We start from the raw sequence: 26192 nt of genomic DNA on the forward strand, positions 1-26192 counted from the left end.
GCTAATTTGGCAGTTTCAGATAAGCCATTACCCCATTTGTCATGTCAGCTTCACCTATTTTTGTTTAAAAAGCATCAGCCTCAGGCCAGACTGTTATTATGTGTCTGTACTTTAATATTCATGGTATTGTGATTGGGTAGGGTTGGCCAGCCTCTGACCCTCCTCCGTCCCTCCCTCTTCATTGATGATCTCTGAATGATTCAGAAAATTTTCAAGTGAATTAAAACAAAGCTTTTTATACTTAAGGGAAGATGGTAGTTAAACACAAGAGAGGAAATTTGAGATTATTTATTCTTTTTTTGTTTGTTATAAATTGCTCTTTTTAGGATGTGAAGCATCACATTTCCTTCACTCTTTGTAATGTGGGTTTGACTTTTAAAGAACAGCCAGATACATTTAGAAGGGATTTGGGAAATAGTTTATTAATTATCATAACTAGGTAGTTTAATATTTGTAAGCACAGCTTAAACCCTTCAGAAAAAATTAAAGTACACTTTAAATGACCACAGTTTTAATTTAGGATTCTGTAGCATAGTAGTTAGTATCTAGGCTTTCAGATCGGACAAACCTTGCACACTATGTTAGCTCCTGCTATGTATCAGATATGTGATCTGGGACAAGTTGCTTAATTTTCAGTTTCAGGTTGTTTATTTGTAAAATGGATATGTAGTAGTGTGTTTCTCATAGAGTCAGTGATTACATATAAGGTAGCTTGCACAGTGCCTGTGGTGTTACAGGAGCTTTTTAAATGTTAACCGCTATTGTTAACAATAGCTCTTGGGACAGTAGTTGGCCTGCTGATTTATTGGGGTTGAGGGAGTGCACATGTGTTCTCAGATCAACAAAGAAGTCAATGTTTTCTACCATATCTTTCTTGTGCTAAGGTCTTGATATGTAGAGAGAAAATACAGGATGAAGGAAATTGTTCAGGTCATAATTGGCAGAGAAGTTGGCTAGTATTGTCTCTTGCAACTGCTTTTGGATCTCTGTAATTGAGAAACTCTATCTGAAATCCTAAAGAATATTTGATGTAAGTGAATGCCACTGACGTATTTGCTTCACTTAAAAATAGTGAAAAATTCCTTTTCAACTCACAGAAAAGATTTCCTTTTGAAAGTAATTAACTGTTCATATTAAGTTGAGATTTGATATATAGACTGAAGGTTTAAAGCTAGTCTTTAAAAAAAATTGAGGTAAATATCTATTTGAATGAGGATTGATAACCATTAACACTTGTGTAATCAACACCCCATTCAAGATATAAATCAGTTGCATCACCCCAATCCTCCTGTCCCCCTCCAGTCACTCCCTAATCCGCTCCACACAAATAACTATTTTGAATTCTAATAGAATAATTTGTATCAGGTTTTGAATTTAATATAAATGGAATCATGCAACTATTTTCATATCTGGCTTCTTTTGCTCATCATAATGTTTTGAGATCTGTCCATATTGTTGAATATACCATTGATTAATTCTTTTTAATTGCTGAATAGTATTCCATCATGTCAATTTACCACAATTTTGTTTATCTGTTTTCTAAATTGGAAAATTTGGAAATTTTTGGATTATTTGCAGTTTTTTAACTATCATAAATAAAGCTGCTTAAAACATTCTTGAACAAGTCTTGTGGAGATAACATTTGTCTCTCTCTTGAATAAATAACTAGGAATAGAATTGGGTAATTAAGGTAGTTGTATATTTAACTTTATTTTTTTTAAAAACCCATAGCTTTTTTCAAGGTGGATGTACTCCCACCAGCATTGTATGACAGTTGCATTTGTTTTATATCTTCATCAACATTTGATATTACTAGTCTATCTAACTTTAACCATTCTAGTGGGTAAGAAGTTATATCTCACTGTGATTTCAGTTTTTGTTTCCTTGATGTTAGTCTTCAGTTTCATTTGTCAATAACTATTCAGAAATAGTGTTTGGACATTTTCAGTTACTCAGTGAGTAGTTATTAAGTACCAGGACCATGCTCAACAGTATGTCTGATTTTTAGGGTTGTGTTTCTATTTAAAATTTAAATAAGTTAAATATAGAAAATTCTAAGATTCTCTTAATGTTTCATGTTCACATAGTCTTAGTTTTTATATCTTTATGTTTGTTAATACTCCTTACCAGGTCATACTTACGTAATAAAAATAATAGTGTCATTCTTAGGTGGCTGAAACTACACTGTTAATTAGATCATGAGGAATATACCTATTTATTTTTATTGCTCTCCTGTGTTAGATGATACTTGATTTATTTTGACGAAAGAAAGTCTTAATATTTGTACAATTTTAGGCCCCCAGCAGTCTTCTTGATGCTTTGGAGCAACATTTAGCTTCCTTGGAAGGAAAGAAAATCAAAGATTCTACAGCTGCAAGCAGGTACATTATTCTTTGTGGGGCAAAGAACAGTAGTGATGTTTCTGAGAAAGTAGATGAGTCTAGCTGAAGTTCCAAGTTATTGAACTTCTCTTTATCTTGATTTAACCATTTGTAAGTCGGTTTAATAATAGTATCAACCTCAGAGAGTTGCTGTTAAGGATTAACACATGTAAGTTTTGGGGATAGTTCTTAATTTTCAGTAAATGTCAGCATCTGTTAAGATGATGGCAGTGAAAACTACGTGGTTTAGAATGGTGTTCATAGTGTCAGTATTTCTCTTTAAGATGAAATGCATAGGTTCATATGGTGTATTATAATTACAAGATGCCTTTTTTACAGATTTGACTAACCCTCACAATAGCCCTGTGAAGTATGCAGTAGTAATTCTGGGACTCAAACCTAGGATGTCTGACATAAGATTTCATCATCTTTCTCTAATGCCAGTTTATGGGGTTGACTGTGGACATATTTTAATCATTCTATTAGACTTTTAGCTGATTTCCAAGACCAAGACCAGCAAATTGAAAGTAATATACATCATCGCTTATTGACCTTGTAACGTGATTTTTGTGTTGGTTAGTAACTTGAGTAATTCTCATGTTTTCTTATGAAGATTTCCTTTTAGCAGTATGAAGAAGAAATTTGTATGAAGTATGATGAGAACTCTTCTTCTTTTTGATTGTTGTTTCAGAACTTTTTTTTTTAGCAACAAAATTTAAGTAATTTGTAAAGGAAAATGTCATTACTGGATTTTAATGCTTTTTAATTGTAGATTTGTTCTTTGGATTTTCTAGTAGGTTTTTAGAAGTATAAGCCAAGTTATAAGGTCCGATTATTTGAGAAAGTAATGAAAAATATAGCCAGGTAGCTCAGGTACACCGATTTACCTCATATGTTTTTTAACATAAAATTTTCTGGGTTTCTTGTATTTCTTCACAGCAGTATTACTCTTCCTTTGTCTTCTGAGTTATATCTTTATATTGGCTCATTTATAAAATTGATTTTACATAAAACTTAGTTTTTCCACTTGTGTGCTTAGAGTAGAAATTAATGGTGTTTGGTGTGTGAGAAAAGGAAAATTAGTAGCAGTCACTGAGGAGTAGTTTCCTGTTAGAATGCTTTACCACACATGTTTATTTTGCCTAGGATTAATAACATTGGGGAATTAAATGTTGGGGTTTATGATCTGGATAAGGTTTTGATATAAGAGAAATGAGGTGGTTTGCTGTGAATCCATCAGTAAGGGATGATGTATTGTGCATATATAATATGTTTGAAAAGAAAATTCTAGCTTGGCAAAAGGGTAGCAGACAGAAAGGGGGAGCCAGATGGACCAGTGACTGGAATGAAACTGATCTTCCTTTGAGAGAACCTGTGGATCCTCTGGGAATGACATCTTTGGGTGTTATTATAAGGGAAACATACCTAGACATACATTATTTATTGCTGGTACTTATGTTTTAGTATTCTGTAGTAGTACTGCCAAACCCAGGCTGTAAATTAGCAGAAGATCATTTTCTATGAGAAATTCAATACTTTTTACACATCAGGGTTTTCCTAGAAGTATGTGAGCTCTTCTCTAATTGCATTGGTTCCCTACCTTGGGGCTTGGAAGAGGCAATGTCCCTCACCTTTACTGTGAACCCTTTCCAAAGTCTAACACTTACTTTAAAAAAATAAATGAATGTATGTGTAGATCAACTAATTTCTAATAATCCTCTAGGTCAGTGGGTAGAATATTTCATCTGAAGTATGGGTTTTGACTCCATAAGTTTAATTCATAATTATGGTGCCTATCCATGGCTAGCTTGCTAGACCATTTCATAACCAGTGAAATAAATGTTTGGCAAAATACCAAATTACCTTTGTCTGATTATCCAAGGGCAACAACACTTTCCAATGCAGTCTCTTCCCTGGCAAGCACTGGCCTGTCTCTTACCAAAGTGGATGAAAGGGAAAAGCAGGCAGCATTAGAGGAAGAACAGGCTCGTTTAAAAGCTTTAAAGGTAGGTGTGTGCATTCTCTTTATTTGGAAAAACAAGTATAGGCGTTCATAAAGTAACTGGGACTTCTGTACAGACTAACAGTATTTAATAAATATTTGTACAAATGGGGTGACATTCAGTAGTCTAATTTTTCATCCTGACATTGAATGACTGGCAAAACAGAGAATACCTTTCTGCTATCAAAACAAAATTAGAAAATGCTTTTTTTTTTCAGAGGCCATACAAACAAATCTGGTTTCTGGATTCCTTATGGTAGTTCCCTTTCTCAACAGGAACAGCGCCTAAAAGAACTTGCAAAGAAACCTCATACCTCTTTAACAACTGCAGCCTCTCCTGTGTCCACCTCAGCAGGGGGTATAGTGACTGCACCAGCCATTGACATATTTTCTACCCCTAGTTCTTCTAACAGGTAGGTGGAGTGGTTAATGATTACCTTTGAATACTTAGGCTTAAAGACTTCTAACAGAAATTTTGCAGAGTTTTTCAGGTTTAGTTTGATACATGATTTTGTAATCATAAATTCACACAAAGGAGGTAGTGATAAATGGTGGTAGTGGTATAATAGCTAAATATAAAGTGAAAGACTTTATATTTCAAATATTTAAGAAATGGGATATGGCTAAATGATAGACTTATACCAATTGGAAAGGTGGTGGTATACCAGTTGGAAAGGTGGTGGGTTATCTCTGGGCAAACGTTTCATTGTGAAAAAATTAACTATAGTTAAACACATTTGTGAAGTGTCTAATGGTTCAAGACCCTGTATATAACTCTTGGATATGTATGTATGATATGTATTTCAGGATATCCTTTCATTGGATGTTAAATGTTTTTCATATCTAGTCCCTGGTGTTAAACTCAAACTCAGTAATCTGGAACACAATAAGAGTTTAGTTGCCAGATTTCTGTGGTATTGAAGCTTACCAGCCCAACTTCAAGCTGCTTAACAATAGGAATATTATATTTCCAGGCAAATTGGAATAACTGGATTTTTCTAAATCCTCCTATGTTTTACCTCAGAGTGGTTTAGAGAAATTTGAAGTTCAGATTCTGGTTTGAATCCTGGTTTATTTATTTCTTAATCTTTTTTTTTTTTTTAAACCTCAGTTTCCAAGCAAGATAATGTATGGTATAAGTCAGTGGTTCTCAGTCTTTACCTAACATTAGAATCACCTGGAGGGTTTATTAAACCACAGGTTTCTGGGCCCCACCTGCAGGGTAAGGCCCAAGAATTTTCATTTCTGCCAGGGTCACAGGATCACTAGTATAGGGTTTAACACAGTGCTTAGTGCATGGTAAATGCTACATAGAGAGTGATGGGGTGTTTTGTTTGCTTGTGTTTCTTTGATTTTGTTGTTGTTGCTGTTTATTTTATTAACTCATCCTTAAATGGTCTTCCCTTCCACCTACCGACTCCTGTCACAGCTCAGTGTAACTTTTACTAACTCAGCTGCTACCTGCTCTCTGAAGTCTTAGTAGATGTTGAATTTAGCTATGTGTTTCTCTTTCAGCTTTATCTTTTTGTTTGTTTTGATTTTTGTATAATACCTTCCTTAGTCCCCAGTAACACTGAACCATTAAGTGTCAAGTTTTTCACTTAGGGACCTTAAAAAGAAGTCTGTCTTAGTAGGGTGGGGGGATGGGGGTAAATGGAAAAGAATGTTGACGGTTTGAGGATGAAACAAATTATTAGATAAAGAACTAATCTTTTTATTTCACTTAGTACCCTCAACATTTTCACCTTTTTAACAGTAATTGAGGACAAACCTACAGCCTATTACAGAATGCTTATTGCATATTCTGTATTTTTCCCCAAAGCACTAAATGCATTTGTATTTTGATTTATCTACTTATAAAACTACGTTTTACATCTGAAAGATATGTCTTCAAAACTTTTGTTTTTGAATAAGTGTAAGTTAAAAATAATCTATGCTGAGATACACATAATGCCTCAATTCATGGAAACTGGGATCTTTTTTTGTGTTGTTCCTTAATCACGTAACACGAAATATATTACGTAAGTAGTACTCCCCTAGAGTTATGTAATGGGGTGGCTTCGTTGTAAATTTATATCATATATGCATGTATAAGCTTTTCCATGTATTGTTGGTATGTTGTTTGATATTTGAAGCAATAAAGGTAAGGTTAACAGGTATTTTACTTTGTAGGAGTATTAGTGTTGCAAATTTAATTGAAGTTTTTTTGAAGATTAAGAAAACAAATTTCTTTTAAAAAAAATTAATTGCCATGACGTTTCATATTTTAAAATTATGTTGTTTAGGTTCTAGGTTCTTTTCAATAAAGAAATTAGTTTTTTCCTGGGGAGGTCATTGATTCTTTCCAGAAGGGCTATTATTATTTGAATCCTATGTAAACTTAAGATATGGTACTTGAATAATTTTCCAGGCCTCCTTAGAAATATGCTGTTACGTGAGGGGTATGCAACTGTTATCTTGTTGCACCTGTTTTTCCTTTGGAGATTTATATTATTGGGACTCTTTTTTCACTTTTCTTTTTAATGTTTTTATTTACCGGGGTGGATGAGGGGAGTGGCTAATGTAGCAAAGTTTATCTAATAAATAAAGCATCTTTTCAAAATATCTTCCTAGCACATCAAAGCTACCAAATGATCTGCTTGATTTGCAACAGCCAACTTTTCACCCATCTGTACTTCCTATGTCAGCTGCTTCTCAGGTAGCAAGTACATGGGGAGGTAAGCATTAATGAACTTACTTTGTATGTTGTATAGGCATCTCCCTTCCCCATTCTGTGGGGTTTACTTGCCTTACACTTGATACATGAGTACTTGAAAAATATTAATATGACAGTGAAGTTGTTTTGCCCCTTGAAGACATTTCCATTCATTTATAAATGCAATTTTGGAATGTATGTTCAATTAAATTATGAAATGAAGTTTAATGAAGATGAAAAAGGACCAAATGTATGTTTAGTTGTGAAATCATTCTTTCAATGTTGAATTTCTGTTCTATTACCCAAAAATATGTAATGGTTATCTTACCTTTGGTATATAAAAAAAATTTACTTGCAGAGGGGAAAACTCATCTAATAAAAGTTCTAATAAAATTCGGATGGTGTTATCAGGCAGTGCACTAGCTTCTCTGCAGGAATGTCATGACAAACTTTATGCTACTTGTATTTAAAATGTTGATTTAATTCAGACCTGCAAGATTTTGGTATTCAAAGAATTTTTCCCCTAGCACCAACAGGAAAGTTTGCTGACCTTGAGTAGTTCTTTGATCTTAAGGTGACCATATTATGATCATGACCTGGCATCTTTGAAGGAATGAGCCTAGTCCATGTCAGTTTTTAAGCAGTTTTGCTTAGACATTTAGTATGTTTTCAAATCATTTCCTTTGTTTGGTTTTGGTACTTCTGTTTGTTTTTATGTAAGTATCAATATTATTTTATAAACACTGAAAAATTATTTGGGAGGGAAAGATACTCTGAGAAAGGACACTGTCTAGAGAACCGTTAGAGAATGGCAAGCTACCTTAACATTTATGTTGGTCACATGTAAAATCGGAATTGACTAGCTTACTTCTCATAGCAGGATTCATTGTTCTAGTGAGTTTTTATGGTGTATTCGACTTTTTCATCTTTATTTCACTGATTTGAGTTAATAACTTTTTAGGGGTTTTTTAATAGTTATTTCTTAAGACTATATTTTATATAATAGAATGTAAACTATGTGAAGGGAAGAGCTCTAAAATGTTTTGTTGAGTGATATATCCCTGATGCCTAGAACACTTATTGATATATAACATGTACTTTGTAAATATTTGTTGAATGATTAGACGTTTTCTTTTTTGGAGGGCAGGTTATTTGTGGTTCAAGACAGGGCAGGGAACAGGAATAGTGAAACACTAAAATACTAGATTTTTAGACTAATTTTGTGAGCCATAACTTGATTTTTAAAACTAATTGATTTTGAAAGCTAGTTTAATTTAGCTAAATCTTAAGATCTGGGAGTAATTTCTAAAAATGATAAGCTAGTTTTAAAGTCAGTAAATATTTTAGAATTATTTATCTGAATGATCTGTAGACAGCAAATTAAGGTTAAGAAAGCATTTTCTTAATATCCTAACAGTCATTACAATTTTAGGATTTTTAATCTGCCAAAATTTACATGCTTATTTCCTGCTTATTGTGAATTGATTTAGGAAACATTAGTAGGATTAACATGACCGTTTAAGCAGTTTTAGCTTGCTCACCTTTTAAAAAAACAAACCAGTTTTTCTAAAATTAAGGCTGAAAAGTTGTATTTTTAGATAGATGAAAAATTTTACAGAAGGCTTAATGAGGACTAATATAACATTTCAATGAAACTGAACTGTGAAATTATTTTGTCTGGATACCATGTACAATTAATTCTAACAATGACAAAGTTTCTGCTTGGAATTATTGAGCTCATATATGAAGGCAGATAGACTGTTACTGTAGGAGAATAATTTTAAGTAATTTCAGCCTGTAAAAATTGTTTTATATTCTGTTAGAAGAAATATTCCATGGCAATTTGTGTGTGAATACAGTGTGGGAGTACATTTAATCATGATTTCCTTTTCTAGTTTAGGTTATTTTGGTTTATGTACTATTTTCGTCAAAATTTCCCCCATATTTTAACATTAGGCTTGCTGTGTCCAAGTGACACTGTTAAACTGTTTAAAAAAAAAAAAGTATTATCAAGTATAGTTGAGAGCAGAGGCAGTAGCAACTGACTACTATTTTTCCAAAAGCTTACAATTATATACGAGGAAAGGACAGTGATCTTATATAAACCCCTCAATTTAAGAAGAATGAAATCTTGTCTTATATTTCATATAAAGATATTTGGCTTCTGAGTTGGTGATAATTTCAGAGTTTTGACTTCTGCATAATTGGATAGTGGAAGAGTATTTTAAGCCAAGAACTTTGAATACTTACTAATTTAGTCATTGTATTGTTCATACCCATGACATTCAGATTAAGACTTCTTACTTTATTTTTAAAATTAAAGTTACTAAGATAAATAAATCTTATATATAAAAAGCTTTGATCATAACAGTAAATTCTAAAAGGCATTTTTTTGACGTTAACCATTTACCTGAACATTTGAAATATGTAGCATTTTACATCATGCTTTTTATAGTATGTGACGAAACAGAGGTATGCTTTTTTTTTGATAATTCTAAAATCTTATTCTATGCTTTCCTTGCTCTCATTTGCTAAAAATGGATGTTAACAACAGATTTGGTATTTAATTTAGTTCTTATATGCACCACAGAAACGATGTATATTCCCAATCACAGCTAGGTTAGTGATTAGAGTTAAGAGGAGGTAAAGTTCGTATGTTTAATGTGAGAGGCATTTTACGGTTCCACCTAAAAATGAACATTGAAGAGAGAGAACACAAGCTCTCCTGTTTCTCTCATTGCATTATTAGTGAGCCTTTGATTTTTCAAGAAATGGTCTGGCATCTAAACAAGCACTTGGTGTTGAATACTAATATCTTGAGATATCAGTTTTCATCACCTTGAAAACTTTGAGTTACAGCAAATCTAAAAATATACAGTATTACCAGGTTAAGTATACTGTTGTATATTTTAAGCAAGATTTCAAAATTTAATTCAGGTAAAAAAGAATGACCCTTTCTGAAGTTGAATTTGTTTTAGTCTCAGCTGGCATGAGACACACAACACTATGAAAACTCTCAATTTTCTGTGAATAAACATAGATATCAAATATTTACCTCAAGACTGTAATATGACTGGTACTATTTTTGTTTTACTTTTTTGCATTATTTTTCTATGACTCTAATGTAACATAAAATTAAACTTTCAAGTGAATAATGATAAAAATAATGGAAAAAAGTATTTATTAAAAGTATAAGGAATTTTAGAGTTGCCAGTCTGATAAGTACAGTTTAAGTTGGAATAGCTGGAACATTATTACTATTTTTTTTATCTTTAATGAATTTGAATTAATCATTTATGGTATAGTAGACTAACATTTAGATTTAAAAATCGTCATCTAATCTAAATGATGTTAATCTGCTACCCATAGTAGTAGTGTTTTGTCAAGGTAGATTAAGAGCTGGTTTTTCTTATTGTCTGACTGATCTAAATATACAGATTCACTTATGCATTTCTGCATATTCTTCTTTAGGATGTTTCATATAATAGGAAATGATTGATATTAAGTGCTTAGGTAAAAAGTGTCAATCAATAGAATAGCAGATAACTAGTAACTTTTTCCAAACATGTCTTTTCTCATGAACCTAATAGATCTGTTGTAGAAATATGTGTACTCTTTTTGAATGACTTCTCTCATGACTTCTTTTGCATGGAAAACCAGAGAGAAGTTTTGTGTTACTTGTCCAACAAAGTATGATGTACTTTAAAAACTCCATGCCTCTATCAAATATTTAAAAGTAGTACTTTCAACCAAACTGGTCAACTCTAAACTTAACGCAAATCCTTTCTTATACAAGAAGGAGTTAGAGCGGTCATCATTACATTTTTATTTTAGTACAAAAAAATGAATCTTGTTTTTGACTATTTTCTGCTTTTTATTTCTGAATTATTTTTTCTGACTCTCTTCCCCCATATTTCCATTTATTGAGAAGTGGAGGGGTGGGAAAGATGTTTAACATGATCATTTGAGTTAGAATAGTACATCAGTGAGTTTTGATGTTTGTAGGACTTCATACAATGACCTCAATATTATCTTGATATTTTTCTTTTTAAAGTTGCAGTTGCAGGATTTGTGGAACACTAGCTTTGAATTTATTGACTTTAAGGATAAAGTGTGCCTATATTGTTTTGCAGAAGCTGATCCTTAGGCCATTGCTTCCTTATTGTTTTGTCATACAGTCTTAGAGTAAAATACAGTGCTTAATACTGTATTCTTAAGTAAGGACCACAAACTAGACTAGAAGAGGCAAGAACAGGTGCTGGTTGGAAGTACAGGAGTATCTTTTCATTTTTAATTGTGTTATAAGAGAAAAAATTATGACACTATATTTTCGCTGCTCTTTATTTTTTCTTCTCCCCATTAACTTAAGGTATGATGAATGGCTTTCAGTCATTACAGTGACAGTTATCTTGAATGAGGTATAGGTATAGTAAATATGTGATTCTAAATTTGATAATAAAGTACATATTTGGTACCATTCTAGTAGGGAACAATACTTTTGTTATTCCTTCCAAATCATTTAGGCTTTAAAACTCATAGCTAGGCCTTCAAAGCTAATCCCAGTCTACTGGGATGGCCAGTCTTTTGTCTCTGTTCTTAATTTTTCTAAAATTCCTTTCCCATCATTAGACCTTTTCTTCGTCTTTATTATTTTGTTTCCTACATCTGAACCCATACAAGAGTTTATATTCACATGTTAGAAACCCCTAATTCCCTTTGGCTTTTGAAATACTGCTTATTCCACATTTGAATTATTTATATCAATTATGTGAGTAAACATAGCTATGCCACCAGAACTGATACACTCCCACCTTGGGTGGGGAACACGGTTCAAAAATGTTTTATAGAAACATTTTTGTTCTTACTTATCTTCTTTTTTAACTACATGACTGTTGGCTTTCTGATGTAAAGCAGATCTAGCCTTCGTATGCTACTGTTGTTATGGACACATAAGTATTTTTTTCTGAGGGTTCATTTTAAAATATGTTAAATGCATTTCTTCTATCTTGGTGATTAGATTTGATCATTTGCATTTAGATTAATAATAATATAGCTACTACTTTTCACTTTGCATCTTTTGACTGATTACAATACTAATTAATTTACTTCCTCTCTTCATTTTGCTATAATGCACTTGGACTGCACAGATCCTTTCTCTGCTACTGTAGATGCTGTTGATGATGCCATTCCAAGCTTAAATCCTTTCCTCACAAAAAGTAGTGGTGATGTTCACCCTCCCATTTCTTCAGATGTATCCACTTTTACTACTAGGACACCTACTCATGAAATGTTTGTTGGTAAAGTACCATTTAACCTTTCTTTCCAATTAATGTTTATACTGCCTAAGTATTTTTTTTAACGTATCCATTATTTTTAAAGCACTGCAATAATTACTTTGTATTTTAATAATAAATTTTTAAGTAAACTAAATAGCAATAATGTAGTGAGATTTTTTACACCAGTATCCCTAATTTTATTTAATGCAAGTTTTTAGGAAAGAAAATTTCCTTTGAAATTGGACTTTGTTTTGTTCTCTATCATACTGTAGCATCACATGCTACATCCTGTTTATTAGTTCAGAGAGGTGGTTATTAGGAGAGTTGATTGAAGGCGTAACATCTCTTAAACTTAGTTACGTATTTATGTGTGCTTATATTTTCCCCTCTCTGCTTGAGAAAGAGGGTGATTATCACTCTTAGTAGCTTTCTGAATCTTCCTTTTTTCTCCGTTTTTAATTTCAAATAATGGTACAACTTTATATTGTCTAAAACCCACTATACCCTCTGTCCAATCTTAAGGGTCTCATTTCATTGTTAGCCTGGGGTGAAAAGTAGAAAATGAAAAGCAACTTGACTGAATAGGCTTAATTGTGGTCTAAAAATCTGTAAAAAGGCAAAATTTCATACCAAAGTTGTAAAAGGAAGAATAAGTTTTTAAGTACATACTAAACTGAAATAAATGTTTTTGAATCCTACTAAAAAGATGCTAAACCCCCTTAAAAGATGATGAAAACTGCTTTTATTCAATTCAGAGAAACAACGTAAGGTGACACAAATTTAAATCTTTGATTAAAGCAGCATGCAGAAAGTCATCTGTGTACCCTAGGTAGATCATGTGGCCATATTCTGTTAGATATATCTGAGAGAGGGGAGGATGGAAGGTGACTAGAAAGCAGTAGTTGGAGATATGAGAAAGTTTCAAGGCACGTGCTCCAGTTATACAACTAGTCTAATAGTTCTAAAGTGTAATATTTGGTTGCAATAATTCCTTTATTGTAGTACATTTAAAAATTATATAAAAAGTAATTGAAACTAAATTATACATTTTGTTGCTCTAGAAATTTGTCAAATGGAGTGCCTTTTGCTTGGTAATAAGGGGTAACTAGAGTTATCTTTGGAGTGTTCTGTTGGGGTGGTGGTTTTTTAGGTTTATCTTTTCTTCGTATTTACTGAATATGAATAGTCTGTATGTTGTAAATATGGCTGTTTGTATCTTTTTAAGTCAGTTGCCTTAATTTGGGGATATGAAACAGATACGTCTTTGCTTTGGGACTATATATTTAGATCTTTTAGGTCAGAGCAGTGCATGGGCTTCAGGATGTCACATCTGTATCCCCTGAAGGGGGACAGAATGGAGGACAGTAACCTTAAGTGCTGAAGGTTGTAGGTATTTCACATATAAACAAAAACAGAGTAAAAATATATAAAAGTCATGTGAGAGAGTTAATTATTATTTTGACTTTTCAAGGAAAAAAGCCTGTAATAAGAGGAATATCCTAGAAATGTCATATTCCTAATGTTTTTTAAGTTTAAGGCCTATGATTTGGGGCAAGAGGAAGACCAGAAAGCAAAGCGGATTAGTAAAGTTGATGGCTATATACTCCAAGGTCAGTCGGTCCATTTGAAAATTAAAATCATAGAATTGGTGATTTAGAGTTTGCAAAAACCTGCAGAGAATGTTTGGTCCAGCTCAACTCTCACAGTAGTAAGAGAACATTATTACCATTTTATGGATGCATCACCTGAGTCCTAGAAAAGTTAATCAAGATAACCCAGCTAGTGGGAGCAAAGCCTAAATCAGGAGACAGCAGCTTTGCTCTGCAGCGCTCTTTCCCTTATGGAAGTGCAGACTTTCATTTAAACCCTTATCTTCCTCTTTCTGTTGGAGAATAATACAAATGAAAGTATGAAGTATACTTTAAAAAAAAAAATCACATCTGCTAAGTTTTGTCATTAGAGAAAAAAAACTTGTTAAATACTTTTCTTTTTTAATGAAAATGAGTGCAGAAGGGGAAATTAAAAACCACTGATGTCAAACCATTAGGCATTAGTCTAGAATAGGGGTCAGCAAACTTTTTCTTAAAAGGTCAGATTGTAAATATTTTTGGCTTGTGAGCCACACGATCTCTTTCGCAGCTGCTCAACTTTGACATTATAGCGTGAAAGCAGCTGTAGACAAGACATAAACACATGAGCTTGGATGTGTTCCAGTAAAACTTTATTTACAAAGATAAGCCGCTGTAGTTTGTTGATGCCTGTCCTAGAAGAGGCTTTTTAATAAGTCTTTCAATGCAAGTTGAAAGTTCCTGAGAAGTAGAGTTGTGTAATAAAAATTCCAATACTTTCTTACTCAGAGTAGTAAGAGCATGAGAGGACCACCCAAGGTGTGCCATTCCTGGCACTGTATAGTCTAATTAGCCACTAGCCACATGTCATCATTTAAAGGTTAATTAAAATTAAATGTTAAATAAAATTAAAATTTTACTTCCTCACTTGTACTAGCCACATTTCCGTTCTTCAGTGGCACATGTGCCTAGTGGCTACCATAATGTACCATATGCACATATCTGCATATTGTGTGGATTTATAAAACATTTCTGTTATTAGAAAGCTCTGTTGGATAGTGCTCTAGAACAGTGGTCAGGAAACTTCTGGTGTAAGGAACCAGATAGTAAATGCTTTAGGTTTTTATAGGATGCATAAAATCTTTGTGTCGTCATCTTTTCTTTTTTCTTTCTTTTTTTTTTTTTTTAAACAACCCTTTCAAAAGGTAAAAACCATTTTTAGCTCACATGGGCATATAAAAATAGGCCCCAGGCTGTAGTTTGCCAACCCCTGCTCTATAGGATTAAGAACAACCAAGAACAATCAGAGTTAGGTATGTAGATACCTTCCAACCCTTCCAGGAGAGGACCTTGATTTGATGATATGATTCTCAGTGTACTTTGTAGCTTGTCCTCATTAAAGCTGTAAGAATACTGAAATTTGTAAGTCAAGGGGAGTGGGTTGTGGTCTCAGCCTTACCATGTTTGTGACCTTGTCTAGGCCTGCTTCCTCATCTGCAAAAGAAGACATTAGAAGACATGTTGGTATTGACTAAAAAGCCAACTGGTTCATATTTCTTTATCTAAAGAAATGCAGTATTGGTTATTTTTAAAAATTTGTTGTGAATATTATTTATATATATTTTTTAAATATAGTACTTACAATGGAGGCTTAAGTGCTTTTTTTTAGTAAGTTGTAATTTGAAGAACACCAATGGCTTGGACTCCTCTGTTTTTTCTTTTGTTTGTTTTTATTTGTTTCTGTTTGTTTTTAATTACTCCATTCCACTCTTAACTGTTCCTCCTCACTTTCTCACTTTTCTCTTTCTCTTTTTTCTTTTTTTCCTGTCCTTTCTTTTCCCCCCTTATATGCCTTGTCAGATTCTTTTTGTGGTACTCAAGCTTATCGTAATACTACCCTTATGTGCCATGAGCCTTCTACTGTAGCTGGTTTATTTGGAGGTAGGTAACAATAATCTCTAAAATTTATCAGTTTATTTATGCAAGAGGGGTTTCTTTTTGTTGTTTTCCTTAAAATGAGTTGGTAAGAAAAAAAATACTTGGTTTTGAAGAACAGGTAGTTTTTTGCTTAATTTTGTTTTCCTTGATTAAACACGATTGTTTTATGAATGGATGCCTGTCATCTTCCTGATTTTATTCATTCTCAAAACTTTCAAATTTTCAGAAGAGTTTATAATATTTTAATATTACAAGCTTATGGAATTTAAATCTCTGTGTATAGATCTTAGTGATAGAATGGCAGATAATTTTGATTTGAACAGTTGTGGCACAGGTGAAGGGAGATTATACTGGAAAGAAGTATACTTTTCCAGCGCTATGCAAAGGCCATAGAAATGGGAAGTAGTTTCCAGGGAGGTGTAACCAATTTGATCTGTATCTTTCCAAATATATTCTGTCTAGACCAGTGCAGTAGCAATAAGACCTCAAAATCCAGCTGAATTTTTTTGTGTATAGGAGTTGTTACCTTAGTTAAGTTGGCATTAAAAAGTAGGTTTGACACAACTGAAGAACTGAGGTTCTTGACTGGCAGTAAGAATTAGACATGGTTAAAAGTGTTTAAAAATGGAATTGTTGAGGGCATTTAACAGAAAGAAAATGTTTGGAATACGGTGAACTTGGGTGTGAATTCCAGTTACACTCCTTTACCTGTGTGACTTTAAGCAAGTATTTAACCTTTCTAAGACTATGAAAATTGGGATAATAATGTCTTGCAGGATTGTTAATGAGGTGTACATATATGCCTGTATAACATCTAGCACAATGCCTGACACAGAAGTATCATTAAAACTACTTGCATTGGGAACTTATCTTGTGGGGACTTCCCAGGTGGTCCAGTGGTTAAGACTCTGCGCTCCCACTGCAGGGGCAAGGGTTCAGTCCCTGATTGGGAACTAAAATCCCACATGCCGCAGGGCGAGGCCAAAAAAAAAAGCAATTATCTTGTGTATGCAGATCGTTTCATACTTGGAGTATACTTCTTACCTAAATTATTTAATCATCAGATATAATCTTGAAAACTCATTGTTTTTGTATTGCTGATAGATTTTTAAATTGCCAAGGGCTATTTATTTTTTAGCCCAGTATTCGCTATTTCAAAGCTCAAGAAGTTCATAAAACTTGAAGAGTCCTGATAGATATAATTATTATAGCTATAATAATAAAAACTAATTTTCCTACCTACTAATTTATATAAGATGAAATACTCAGGATAAACCAAAAACCCTTAATAGATTCTGGAATCAAACAAATTGGGGTTTAAGTCTTGATTCTGCCACTTACTAATTATTTTACCTTGGATAAGTTGTTTAATCTCTTAGTTTCCTCATCTGTAAAATGAGGATAATAATAACTGTCTCATAGTGTTATTGTGTGGTTTAAATAATAACCTATCTATAAAGCCCTTGCATAATGTTTAATAAATAGTAGCAGTAATTTTCTCAAAAAAGAATGAGGCCTATTTATTATAGAACTACCATCAAAATCTATTAAACAACCCAGCCAATTTTTCTCAAAGGTGTTTGGATTGCCTTTCTGTCCCAAAAGCGTTTTCATCTTGTACCTTTCCGTCACCTTACTATTGTCCTCTCAAGATTTGCCCTGTAGTACAGTGGTTTCTAAATGTTAATCTGTGAACTGGAGCTGTTCAGTGACAGAGTTTTCATTGGGCTTTGTGAAATGAAAGTTAGGCAGTTCAGTGTAGTGATTATTTCATAAAATTATCCTTAACTTTGATAGCCTATTCATCTTTTTTGGGGGCGGTCCCTAAATCTGCTCTTTTGAAATGGTAATATTAATTCTGTAACTTTGCTTTAAGTAACTTTTAAAAATTGAAGGTTGACAATCTAATCAGCTATTATAATTTATTAAGAATTTCCCTTTTAGTTTATTCTTCTGCTATGTAGAAGCTTTTAAAATTTGAGGTACTAGCTCTGGATTACTTTATATCTTTTCATAGCTTTTATACTTTTAGGCAGTAATATAATTTCACAGATTGGTGCCCCTAGGGACCTCAGGAGATGGCTCCTCTCTTTACAGAAAGTAATGAAGTTGTTTTTGTGTTATTATAAAGGATAGGCTCATCTCTGATATCAATCAAATTCTAGAAAGAATTTGGGACAAGATAGCAAGGGAAAAGAGAAATTGGTATGCCATCCTACTTTATAAATTATTGTTCCCTGTGTTTTCTAAAGTTTAATGATATCATAGCTCAGATATTATTTCCAGGATGATTTAAAGAATGCTATGTGTGGTGGTTCAGCATGGGCATATAATTAAGCATGATAGATTTTTGTCTTTCTTGAGTAGATACATCTGTTCTTTTTGTAAGGAGTTAGGAGAAGAACCGTCAAGCCCATGGTATATTTCTTAAGCAGTTTGTACACTTCAAAGAGCTGTTAAATCAGTATATCTGTAGAATTCTAGGAGCCTTTTGATGAATGGTCAGATTTATTTACTAAATTATTTTATGTTTTGATAGTGCTTGTATTCTCATTGTATGACCAGTGTCTCTGAGTTAAGAAAGGGTTAAATAATTATGGAATAAGATCAAATTTGTACATTTAAAAAATTTTGTGCCCTACAGAATATTCATACTATGATGTAAAATGCTACTTTTAAAGTAGTATCATTGATGTATACCAGCTTGTGTGGGTCATTGTTAATAATAAGTCATTGCTTTCTGGCTTCTCTGGCTTTGAGGACCTTCTTGAACTTCTCACCAAATCTTGTCCTACTTTTTGTTTTTCTTTAAGATCAGTCCTTTTAGTACAGCATTATTGTACTTCTTTATATCCTGGTGGTATACATTAAGAGTTCAAAGTGAGATTCTTATAGACTGAAGGTCCTTTAGCAGAAAGTTGGGACAGGAAGAGAGAGAGAGTCTATGTTCAGGGCTCAAAAGTTTAACTTCTCTTTAATGATATAGTTGTTAATCTTCTGATACCAGACTTTTTTTTTATTTTTAACATTCTGACTTTATAGAATTTAGAAATGGAAGAGAATTCCGGAGCCATTTATTACAGCCTTCCACAAAGCAAAAGAATTCCTTCTTTGTGATCCTTGCTAGGCTGTTCTCTACTTGGATATATACTCAATGATTGAAAGCTCCCCAAGTCATGTGACAGCCCTAATGGTTTTAGATGATTTTAATTCTTCTTGTCAGCCTCTGGAAATTCAGAGCCTCACCTCACAAAATACAACCTCACACAATTGAAAATCTTAACGTTTAACTCAGCATTGTCTGGTTTCAGCAACGTGAGCTGGGTGTCTGTTGGCTTATTGCCACCACCATCAGTGTAACATGGACAGGAAAGAATAAATTTTCTGGTGTTTCAGAACAGTTAGGTAAATTAGTATATTTGATTATACATGTCAGCTCCACTTTAGGAAGTAGTTAAGTTGAAGCTAGAGGGTGGTTGGGTGTTGAAAATAGTCTGTTTTTTGTTTTTTTTTTAATATTCAGAACACATCTGGACACAAGGGGGGGGCTCATAAGGATTAGTGGGTTATAACTTTCAGAATCCTGTCACTTCTCAAATTAACTTAAACCATATAGCTTTTGATTAACCATCGAAGGAAGGAAGGGAGAAAGGAAGGAAGGAGAGAGAAATATGGAAGGTGAGTAGGTAGAGGGAGAAAGACTCTTGGGGGATACTAAGTAGACTCATATTTTTTTAAAGCACCACAGAATACTTATTTTATTCCCAAATGATCCCTTAAATTAAATTTGGCTTCATGCAAAATCCTAGAATTTTAGATGTGTTTGGTTTTTTAACATCAGCTTACAAGTTTAAGGTAAAAAAATAAGCAAAAAATGTTATTTCTGTAATGAAACAAACTAGTAGTTCAACTTCACTTGCTCTTTTGTTAGTTTTCTTAGTGGGATGATTTTGTTTTGGAAAATGTAATCACAAGAGATGTGGTAGTCTAGGAAGCATTTTGCTTGAAGGGTTGGCTTTGTTTTTTGTTGTGGGAATTTACTGCTTTTTCCATTCTATTGTCATCATTATTAAAGAGCTGTAGATGTAGAGTTATTAAAGAATTGAGCTTTTTCCATTTTGGTTTTTCTTAGGATTCACTCCTTCTCCAGTTGCACAGCCACATCCTTCAGCTGGCCTTAATGTTGACTTTGAATCTGTGTTTGGAAATAAATCTACCAACGTTATTGTAGATTCTGGGGGTAAGAAAAAATTGCTTTATTAACATTACTATAATGTTCTAGTTTAGAGTCTGTGTAAGGACAGATAATGGTCCTTTTAACGTGTAAATAGATGAAATTGGGGTAGCCAAAGAAGTGGTCCCTCTTCCCCCAGCCACTAGAAGAAAGCTTCAAGGGACTGTTGTTAGCCTTTACTCTTTTCTTAGTGGCAGTTTTGAATCTGGGTAGATTTTATTTCTCCCAGAGCTATTAAATAAGAGAGAAAAAAAGAGGTTTTACTCAGATTAGACTGCTAAATTGCTAGGGACTGTGTGTAGAATGCTGTACCTTTTACTCTAATTTTTACCTTTACTGAAATGAAATTGGCTTTTTTGAAAACTAGGAAAATATGACCTGTGGTACCTTGCCTCGTTGAGGTAGTCTGTGTAATGAACAGCTAGAATAACTAAATATCAGAGTTGTGGGTTCAGGGGCTTTTTATTGTTTTATAGTATGCTTGTTTAGTCATCTTAAGAGAACTTTATAAAATCTGTAGAGCCAAGTTTCCATTTAACATCTTGGTAATTTCAAGTTTTGTAAAGATTGAGTTCCTGTAAAGTTGGCACCAAATTATATTCTTAATCATGGGGTGGTAAGTGTAGTAATTAAACTCAAGCCATTTAAAGAAATATATTGAGGTGTTGTTAATTTTATAATATACAATTAGTTATCATAAGTATACATACAAAAGTAAGAAGCAAACTTATAAAGAATGTGTATGAACTAGGAATTTATTTTTTTCTGTGCACTAGTAGGTTTATAATTACATTTTTTGATGCATTTGACTTTGTCCTCTTGAGTTTATCTTGCTGGGAAAAAGGATAAAGGAAATAGAAACCAATTGTTCATATTTTATAAACCCCTGTTTTTGGTGACTTTCTTTTTCATACTCTTTGGTATTCCTGGGTTGTGCCGTTCAGTCCTTTGGTGGTTTGTTGATTGGATCTGTTTCACCTTTTACCGTTTGGTAGAAAACTTTAAGGGATTTTATTTTATTTATTTTATTTTATTTTTAATTTTTAAACAGGGTTCTACTTTACTAGATAGTTTTATGCAGTTTGAGTGTAGTTTAACTATTTCTTGTGTATAATATAGGCTAGCTGTTTTTAGACAGGAAAAGAGATAACCTAGTGGTTCATTTTCACTTGCTTCTAATATACTGTTTTACATATACCTTACATTCTCCACTTGGAAGAGTATTAAAAGGTCTATAAAATATTATTTCTTAAAAGGAACTTTTTTTCAAAGTTACAGAGATATATTTTTTACCTGTATTGCTTCAGGTATAAGTGAGTCTTCAGAAAATTTTGTCAGCTGAGGGGAAGGATTAATTCCATTCCCTTCTCTTTCACAGAGAAGGGATTTGAAATTGTGGATTTCTCCTTTTTCCACTTAAGAGCATTTATTAGTGCCCATTTACCTGGAGGACTTCTCCAGTAAACAAACAAGGAGAAAAGGCAGAGACCTCCTTTAGAAAGCTGTAGCACCATAAAGTTCCTTACAAATCCTATTTCGTCTGTTTGTAACTTTAAGGCTTTGATGAACTAGGTGGACTTCTCAAACCAACAGTGGCCTCTCAGAACCAGAGTCTTCCTGTTGCCAAACTCCCACCTAACAAGTTAGTATCTGATGACTTGGATTCATCCTTAGCCAACCTTGTTGGCAGTAAGTATTTTTTGTATTCTTTAATCTTTAAAATAAGTTGTTTTATAAAAATTAGTCTAGTTTTTAAATGCTTTCTTTTTCTCCTGTCCTAGATCTTGGCATTGGAAATGGAACCACTAAGAAGTGAGTGTTTTATTTGTATTCTTTCCCTATGTGCCATTTAGAGGTTGATTAGGCTTTCCTCTCAAGAAAGTATGTGTAGAGATGTCATCTGCATCTTAAATGCTCTGTTCAATCTACATGTGTAGTAAAGAAACTTCATAATTACACACACTTAATATTCTCACTCATATTTATTTAAAGTGATGTAAATTGGAGTCAGCCAGGTGAAAAGAAGCTAACTGGAGGATCTAACTGGCAACCGAAGGTTGCACCAACAACTGCTTGGAATGCTGCAACAATGGTGAGTTGGAAAAGCTCATTATATACTAACATGAATGATTTAGGTAAATGTGTAACATGAAAATGTTTTTTAAATAGTGATAAGGCATAAGTGGAAAGATTGTTACCAAGTTTTAGAAATATAAGTAATTTGTATTTCTTTTAAAGGAAGCTTGGTTGACTATGTTTGCCAGGTACATTTTAGTAGCTAACATTTATTTAAAGGTTACTTTGTGTCAGGCATGATTCTAACAAATAATATGTGGTTTTGTTTTATATAATCCTCAAATTTACCTTACACGGTAGTAACTATTATCCCAATTTTACAGATGAGGAAATGAAAACACAGGGTTATTAAGTAGTAAGCCCAGATCACAGAGATTGGGTGGGTTTTTAGAACCCAGGCAGCCTTACCTCAGAGCATATTTTCTTAATCACTATTCTCTACTGCTGGTTTCAAATCTATTATTTATCTATCTACAATAAATAAATAACCTTAACACTGAACCAATTGCTAGATTCACACACATACACGTGTTTCCCCCAACAGTGGCTCAGTGTTCACTAATGCAGGGGTCCCCAATGCCTGGGGCCACAGACCAGTATGGGTCCGCTGCCTGTTAGGAAACCGGGCCACACAGCAGGAGAGGTGAGTGGCTGGCAAGCGAGCAGAGTTTCATCTGCCGCTCCCCGTCGCTCGCACTACCGCCTGAGCCATTCTCTCCCCGCTCCTCCACCCGAGGAAAAATTGTGTTCCCTGAAACCCGTCCCTGGTGCCAGAAAGGTTGGGGACCGCTGCACTGATGGTGCAGTGTTCACTAATTCAGTGTTCTGGTGACTTTAAGAATGTAAGTGCAGCAAATAAGGAGAATCAACTATATAAATTATATGACAGTATTAACAAAAGCCAAGCAAGTATAGTTTTAATTGAGTATGCCTATACACATACACATCTCACATAGATTATAATCTTAAATCCCAAAACAAAAAAACTCATTCTAGTGGATTATATATTTTTTTATTTTACAAAAGAGAAAACGAGTGCCAGAGGTATTAAGTGACTTGCCTGAGGCATCCCCACTAATAGGTGCCTGAATTGAGAGACTCTTGCCCTATCCAACTGGCCCCAGAGCTTCTTGCAGTACACTACACTGTTCCCTACTTCTCCATCTTCTGGTCATCTTCATGTCAGAGCTGAAACAAGGCACAGCCCCTGTTTGACCTCAGCTGGGAATGAATGCATCTGGTTACAAATTTTTCACCACTTTGCGCACGTATGTGAATGACTTCAAAAGCACCACAAGTATTGATTTTAGGATTACAAATAAATTTCAGTGCATAGCAAATTTGCAAATACAGAATCCATGAGTAATGAAAATTAATTGTATATGATAATTAATGAGTTAGCATCTAGTACTGAAGAAGTTCTAATGGTTTTAATTAATATAAGGTATGGTCGTCCCAGAGTAGTTTTGTGGCCGTACCCCAATCCTTGGTCAGCTGCTGTTTTACCAATCCAGTAAGTCTCCCTGCATCGGAGAAAACCAATTTTTTTGTAGAAAAATTTGAAACATGCTTTCTTGCAACAGTGTGTGCTAATCAGCATTTGATTACACGAGCCACACATTGTATCCTTTCTGTTGTTGTTAGAGACCCCCATTATCCTTTTTGTTTTTAATTTTTAAATTTTTTTTATTGGAGTAGAGTTGCTTTACAGTGTTGTGTTAGTTTCTGCCGTATAGCAAAGTGAATCAGCCACACGTATACATATATCCCCATTTGCCCACTTTTTTTAAATATACCTTCAGGGGCGTTCTTTTTTTAAATTTTTTTCATTTTATTTATTTATTTATTTTTTACATCCTTATTGGGTTATAATTGCTTTACAATGTTGTGTTAGTTTCTGCTGTACAACAAAGTGAATCAGCTATATGTATACCTATATCCCCTCCCTCCTGAGTCTCCCTCCCATCCTCCCATCCCACCCTCTAGGTCCTTACAAAGCACCAAGCTGATCTCCCCACATTATCCTTGTTATAGCTACTTTTTGTTATTAAATCTCTTCCAGAGTACTGTGCTGTTTTGCTGTTTCCTTGGGTTAATTGTATGTTAAAATTAATAGGGCTGAGCTAAAAATAGTGTGCTGTTAAAGTTTTACATGACATTAAAGAGTTTTATTAGTTTCAGTCTCCATTAATGGAAAATAATATTGAAATTTAGCCACCTTTTTAAATCAGTACTTTTTCTCTGGTAGTGGTCACTACCGTCACCAATAATAAAACCTTGCATTTAAATAGTTTACATTTTTACACACTCACACACTCACACACACACTATCCGGAGTCTGTAAATAGTGCACTCTTGGGGGAGTTTGAGCAGCTATTGTCCCAGCTGTAAGGATAAAGTTATGCAATTTTTTTTTTCCCTCAACTGCAAAGCAACTAGAAAGCAGATTTAAATTGAAATCCATCCTTTCTGACTCGCAATCAGTGTTTTTCCCACTCTAACACACCTCTCTGACTAGGGATGGCAGGAGGTTAGGTTAGTAGATGTTATAGCCTCAGGAGTGAATTATACATTGACAGTATATGAGGAATGATATAAATCCAAATGATATAAAAATACAATGAATATTTTCTTATTTTGTATGAAATTAGTATTAATCTGTATGAAGTATTAGAAGTTTGTGAATAGCACTTGACTTAAGATTGACTTTTAGCATTTAATAGGCATCTAACCATCTAGAATTTGTTGATAAGAAGCAATATCTATGGTGCTGTGTTGTATACGGTAAGGTATATCATCTCTTAAGGATTTTGGTAAAACATTTGTATGTATGTATTTTATAGAGGTTCTTTGTAATGACTAACATTTAGGGCTGGTGATGTGATTCACTACTTAGATAAACTGCTGGCTTTTGACATTTCTTTACATTTCTAACCTTTTTAATTAATCCTTAAACACTGTCAAGGTTTTTAAATTTTTTAAAATTTTAACCATTCATTGATGTTTTATTAAAATATATAATGATGTTACACTACCAACTCTTTCTATTACTGTTTGCTTTTTTTCTGTGGTAGACATTATGCAATGCAACCCTGTTTATGGGATGCACTGTTGATGCTACTGATAGATTTTATGTTTTGATGACACTTGTAATCGATAAACTATTATGTAAGTAAGGTGATGATGCCAAAGACTAAATTTCCCGTGTCAACCTTGATAGTGTTTTAGTATAGATGTTCTTCCATTAGATACTGGAAATACAAGGGATTTTAAGTAGTTAATGAATGTTCATGTGAACTAAAATGCTCTCTATGTATTTTCTGTTGTGTAAGTACTTGTTCTAATCCAGTGTTATTGCATTATGTAATTGTTCTCCCTGGGAAAAACAGAATGGCATGCATTTTCCACAATACGTAAGTGACCAAAAACTAGCCTTTTTTGCAATAAATTGGCATGCTGTTAACCAATGCTGTAGCAGAATCTCATAACCTTCTAGCTATTACTTGTTTTCACATTCAGATTTTCAATGTGCCAAAAATTCTTCCTAGCATCTACTGATTTTGTGGGTTTGTTGCAGAATTGATTCTGATGGTGGCATGGGAAATACAAATTTTTTTTTCTTGCTTAATATTCTGCCATTTGCTGCCAGATGGCTGGGTGTCTGTGTCTGTATCTGTGCTGCCACTATGCACTTGATGACTTCTGAATGAAGGGAAATGTTGATTGTGGTAATGTTGAAAATAACAATTGCATGAAATCTTACAGGCTTCTGCTGAACTTGGCAGTTTGTCTACTGCTCTCGCAGCTCTTGGTTTTTAAGTAGGGAGAGACCAATAAGTCCTACATGCTCACCCAAATACTAAACTTTTAACTGTTCACTTTAGTTATGCTTCATTTAACTTCTCCATGTGTATGTTCAAATTGCCATATAATTTGTTATTTTTCATGTTTTAGCAGTGTTATTGGTCTTTCACCTGTATTCAGCTTCTTCAGTTTTTATTATAAGATAACACACACAGGGA

The 26192-nt window shown here is 33.6% G+C and overlaps 1 protein-coding gene across 12 annotated transcripts in view; it reads left to right on the forward strand.

Annotated features, from left to right (window-relative positions):
- The window catches only part of PICALM (phosphatidylinositol binding clathrin assembly protein), a 107679-nt gene that overhangs the window by 64643 nt on the left and 16844 nt on the right, over positions 1-26192 (forward strand). For 4 of the 12 annotated variants that reach the window (XM_019948686.3, XM_073808340.1, XM_019948691.3 and 1 more), the window contains 10 exons: positions 2296-2381; positions 4264-4387; positions 4660-4796; positions 6997-7100; positions 12226-12375; positions 19993-20100; positions 21652-21783; positions 21876-21906; positions 22087-22186; positions 25560-25583. In XM_019948686.3, coding sequence (XP_019804245.1) covers positions 2296-2381; positions 4264-4387; positions 4660-4796; positions 6997-7100; positions 12226-12375; positions 19993-20100; positions 21652-21783; positions 21876-21906; positions 22087-22186; positions 25560-25583 — 996 coding nt within the window. The remainder of the gene's footprint in view (positions 1-2295; positions 2382-4263; positions 4388-4659; positions 4797-6996; positions 7101-12225; positions 12376-19992; positions 20101-21651; positions 21784-21875; positions 21907-22086; positions 22187-25559; positions 25584-26192) is intronic. The other 8 variants (XM_019948687.3, XM_019948688.3, XM_019948690.3 and 5 more) reach the window with 8 other exon arrangements.

This window comes from Tursiops truncatus, chromosome 8, assembly GCF_011762595.2.
Source record: "Tursiops truncatus isolate mTurTru1 chromosome 8, mTurTru1.mat.Y, whole genome shotgun sequence".
Lineage (NCBI taxonomy): Eukaryota > Metazoa > Chordata > Mammalia > Artiodactyla > Delphinidae > Tursiops > Tursiops truncatus.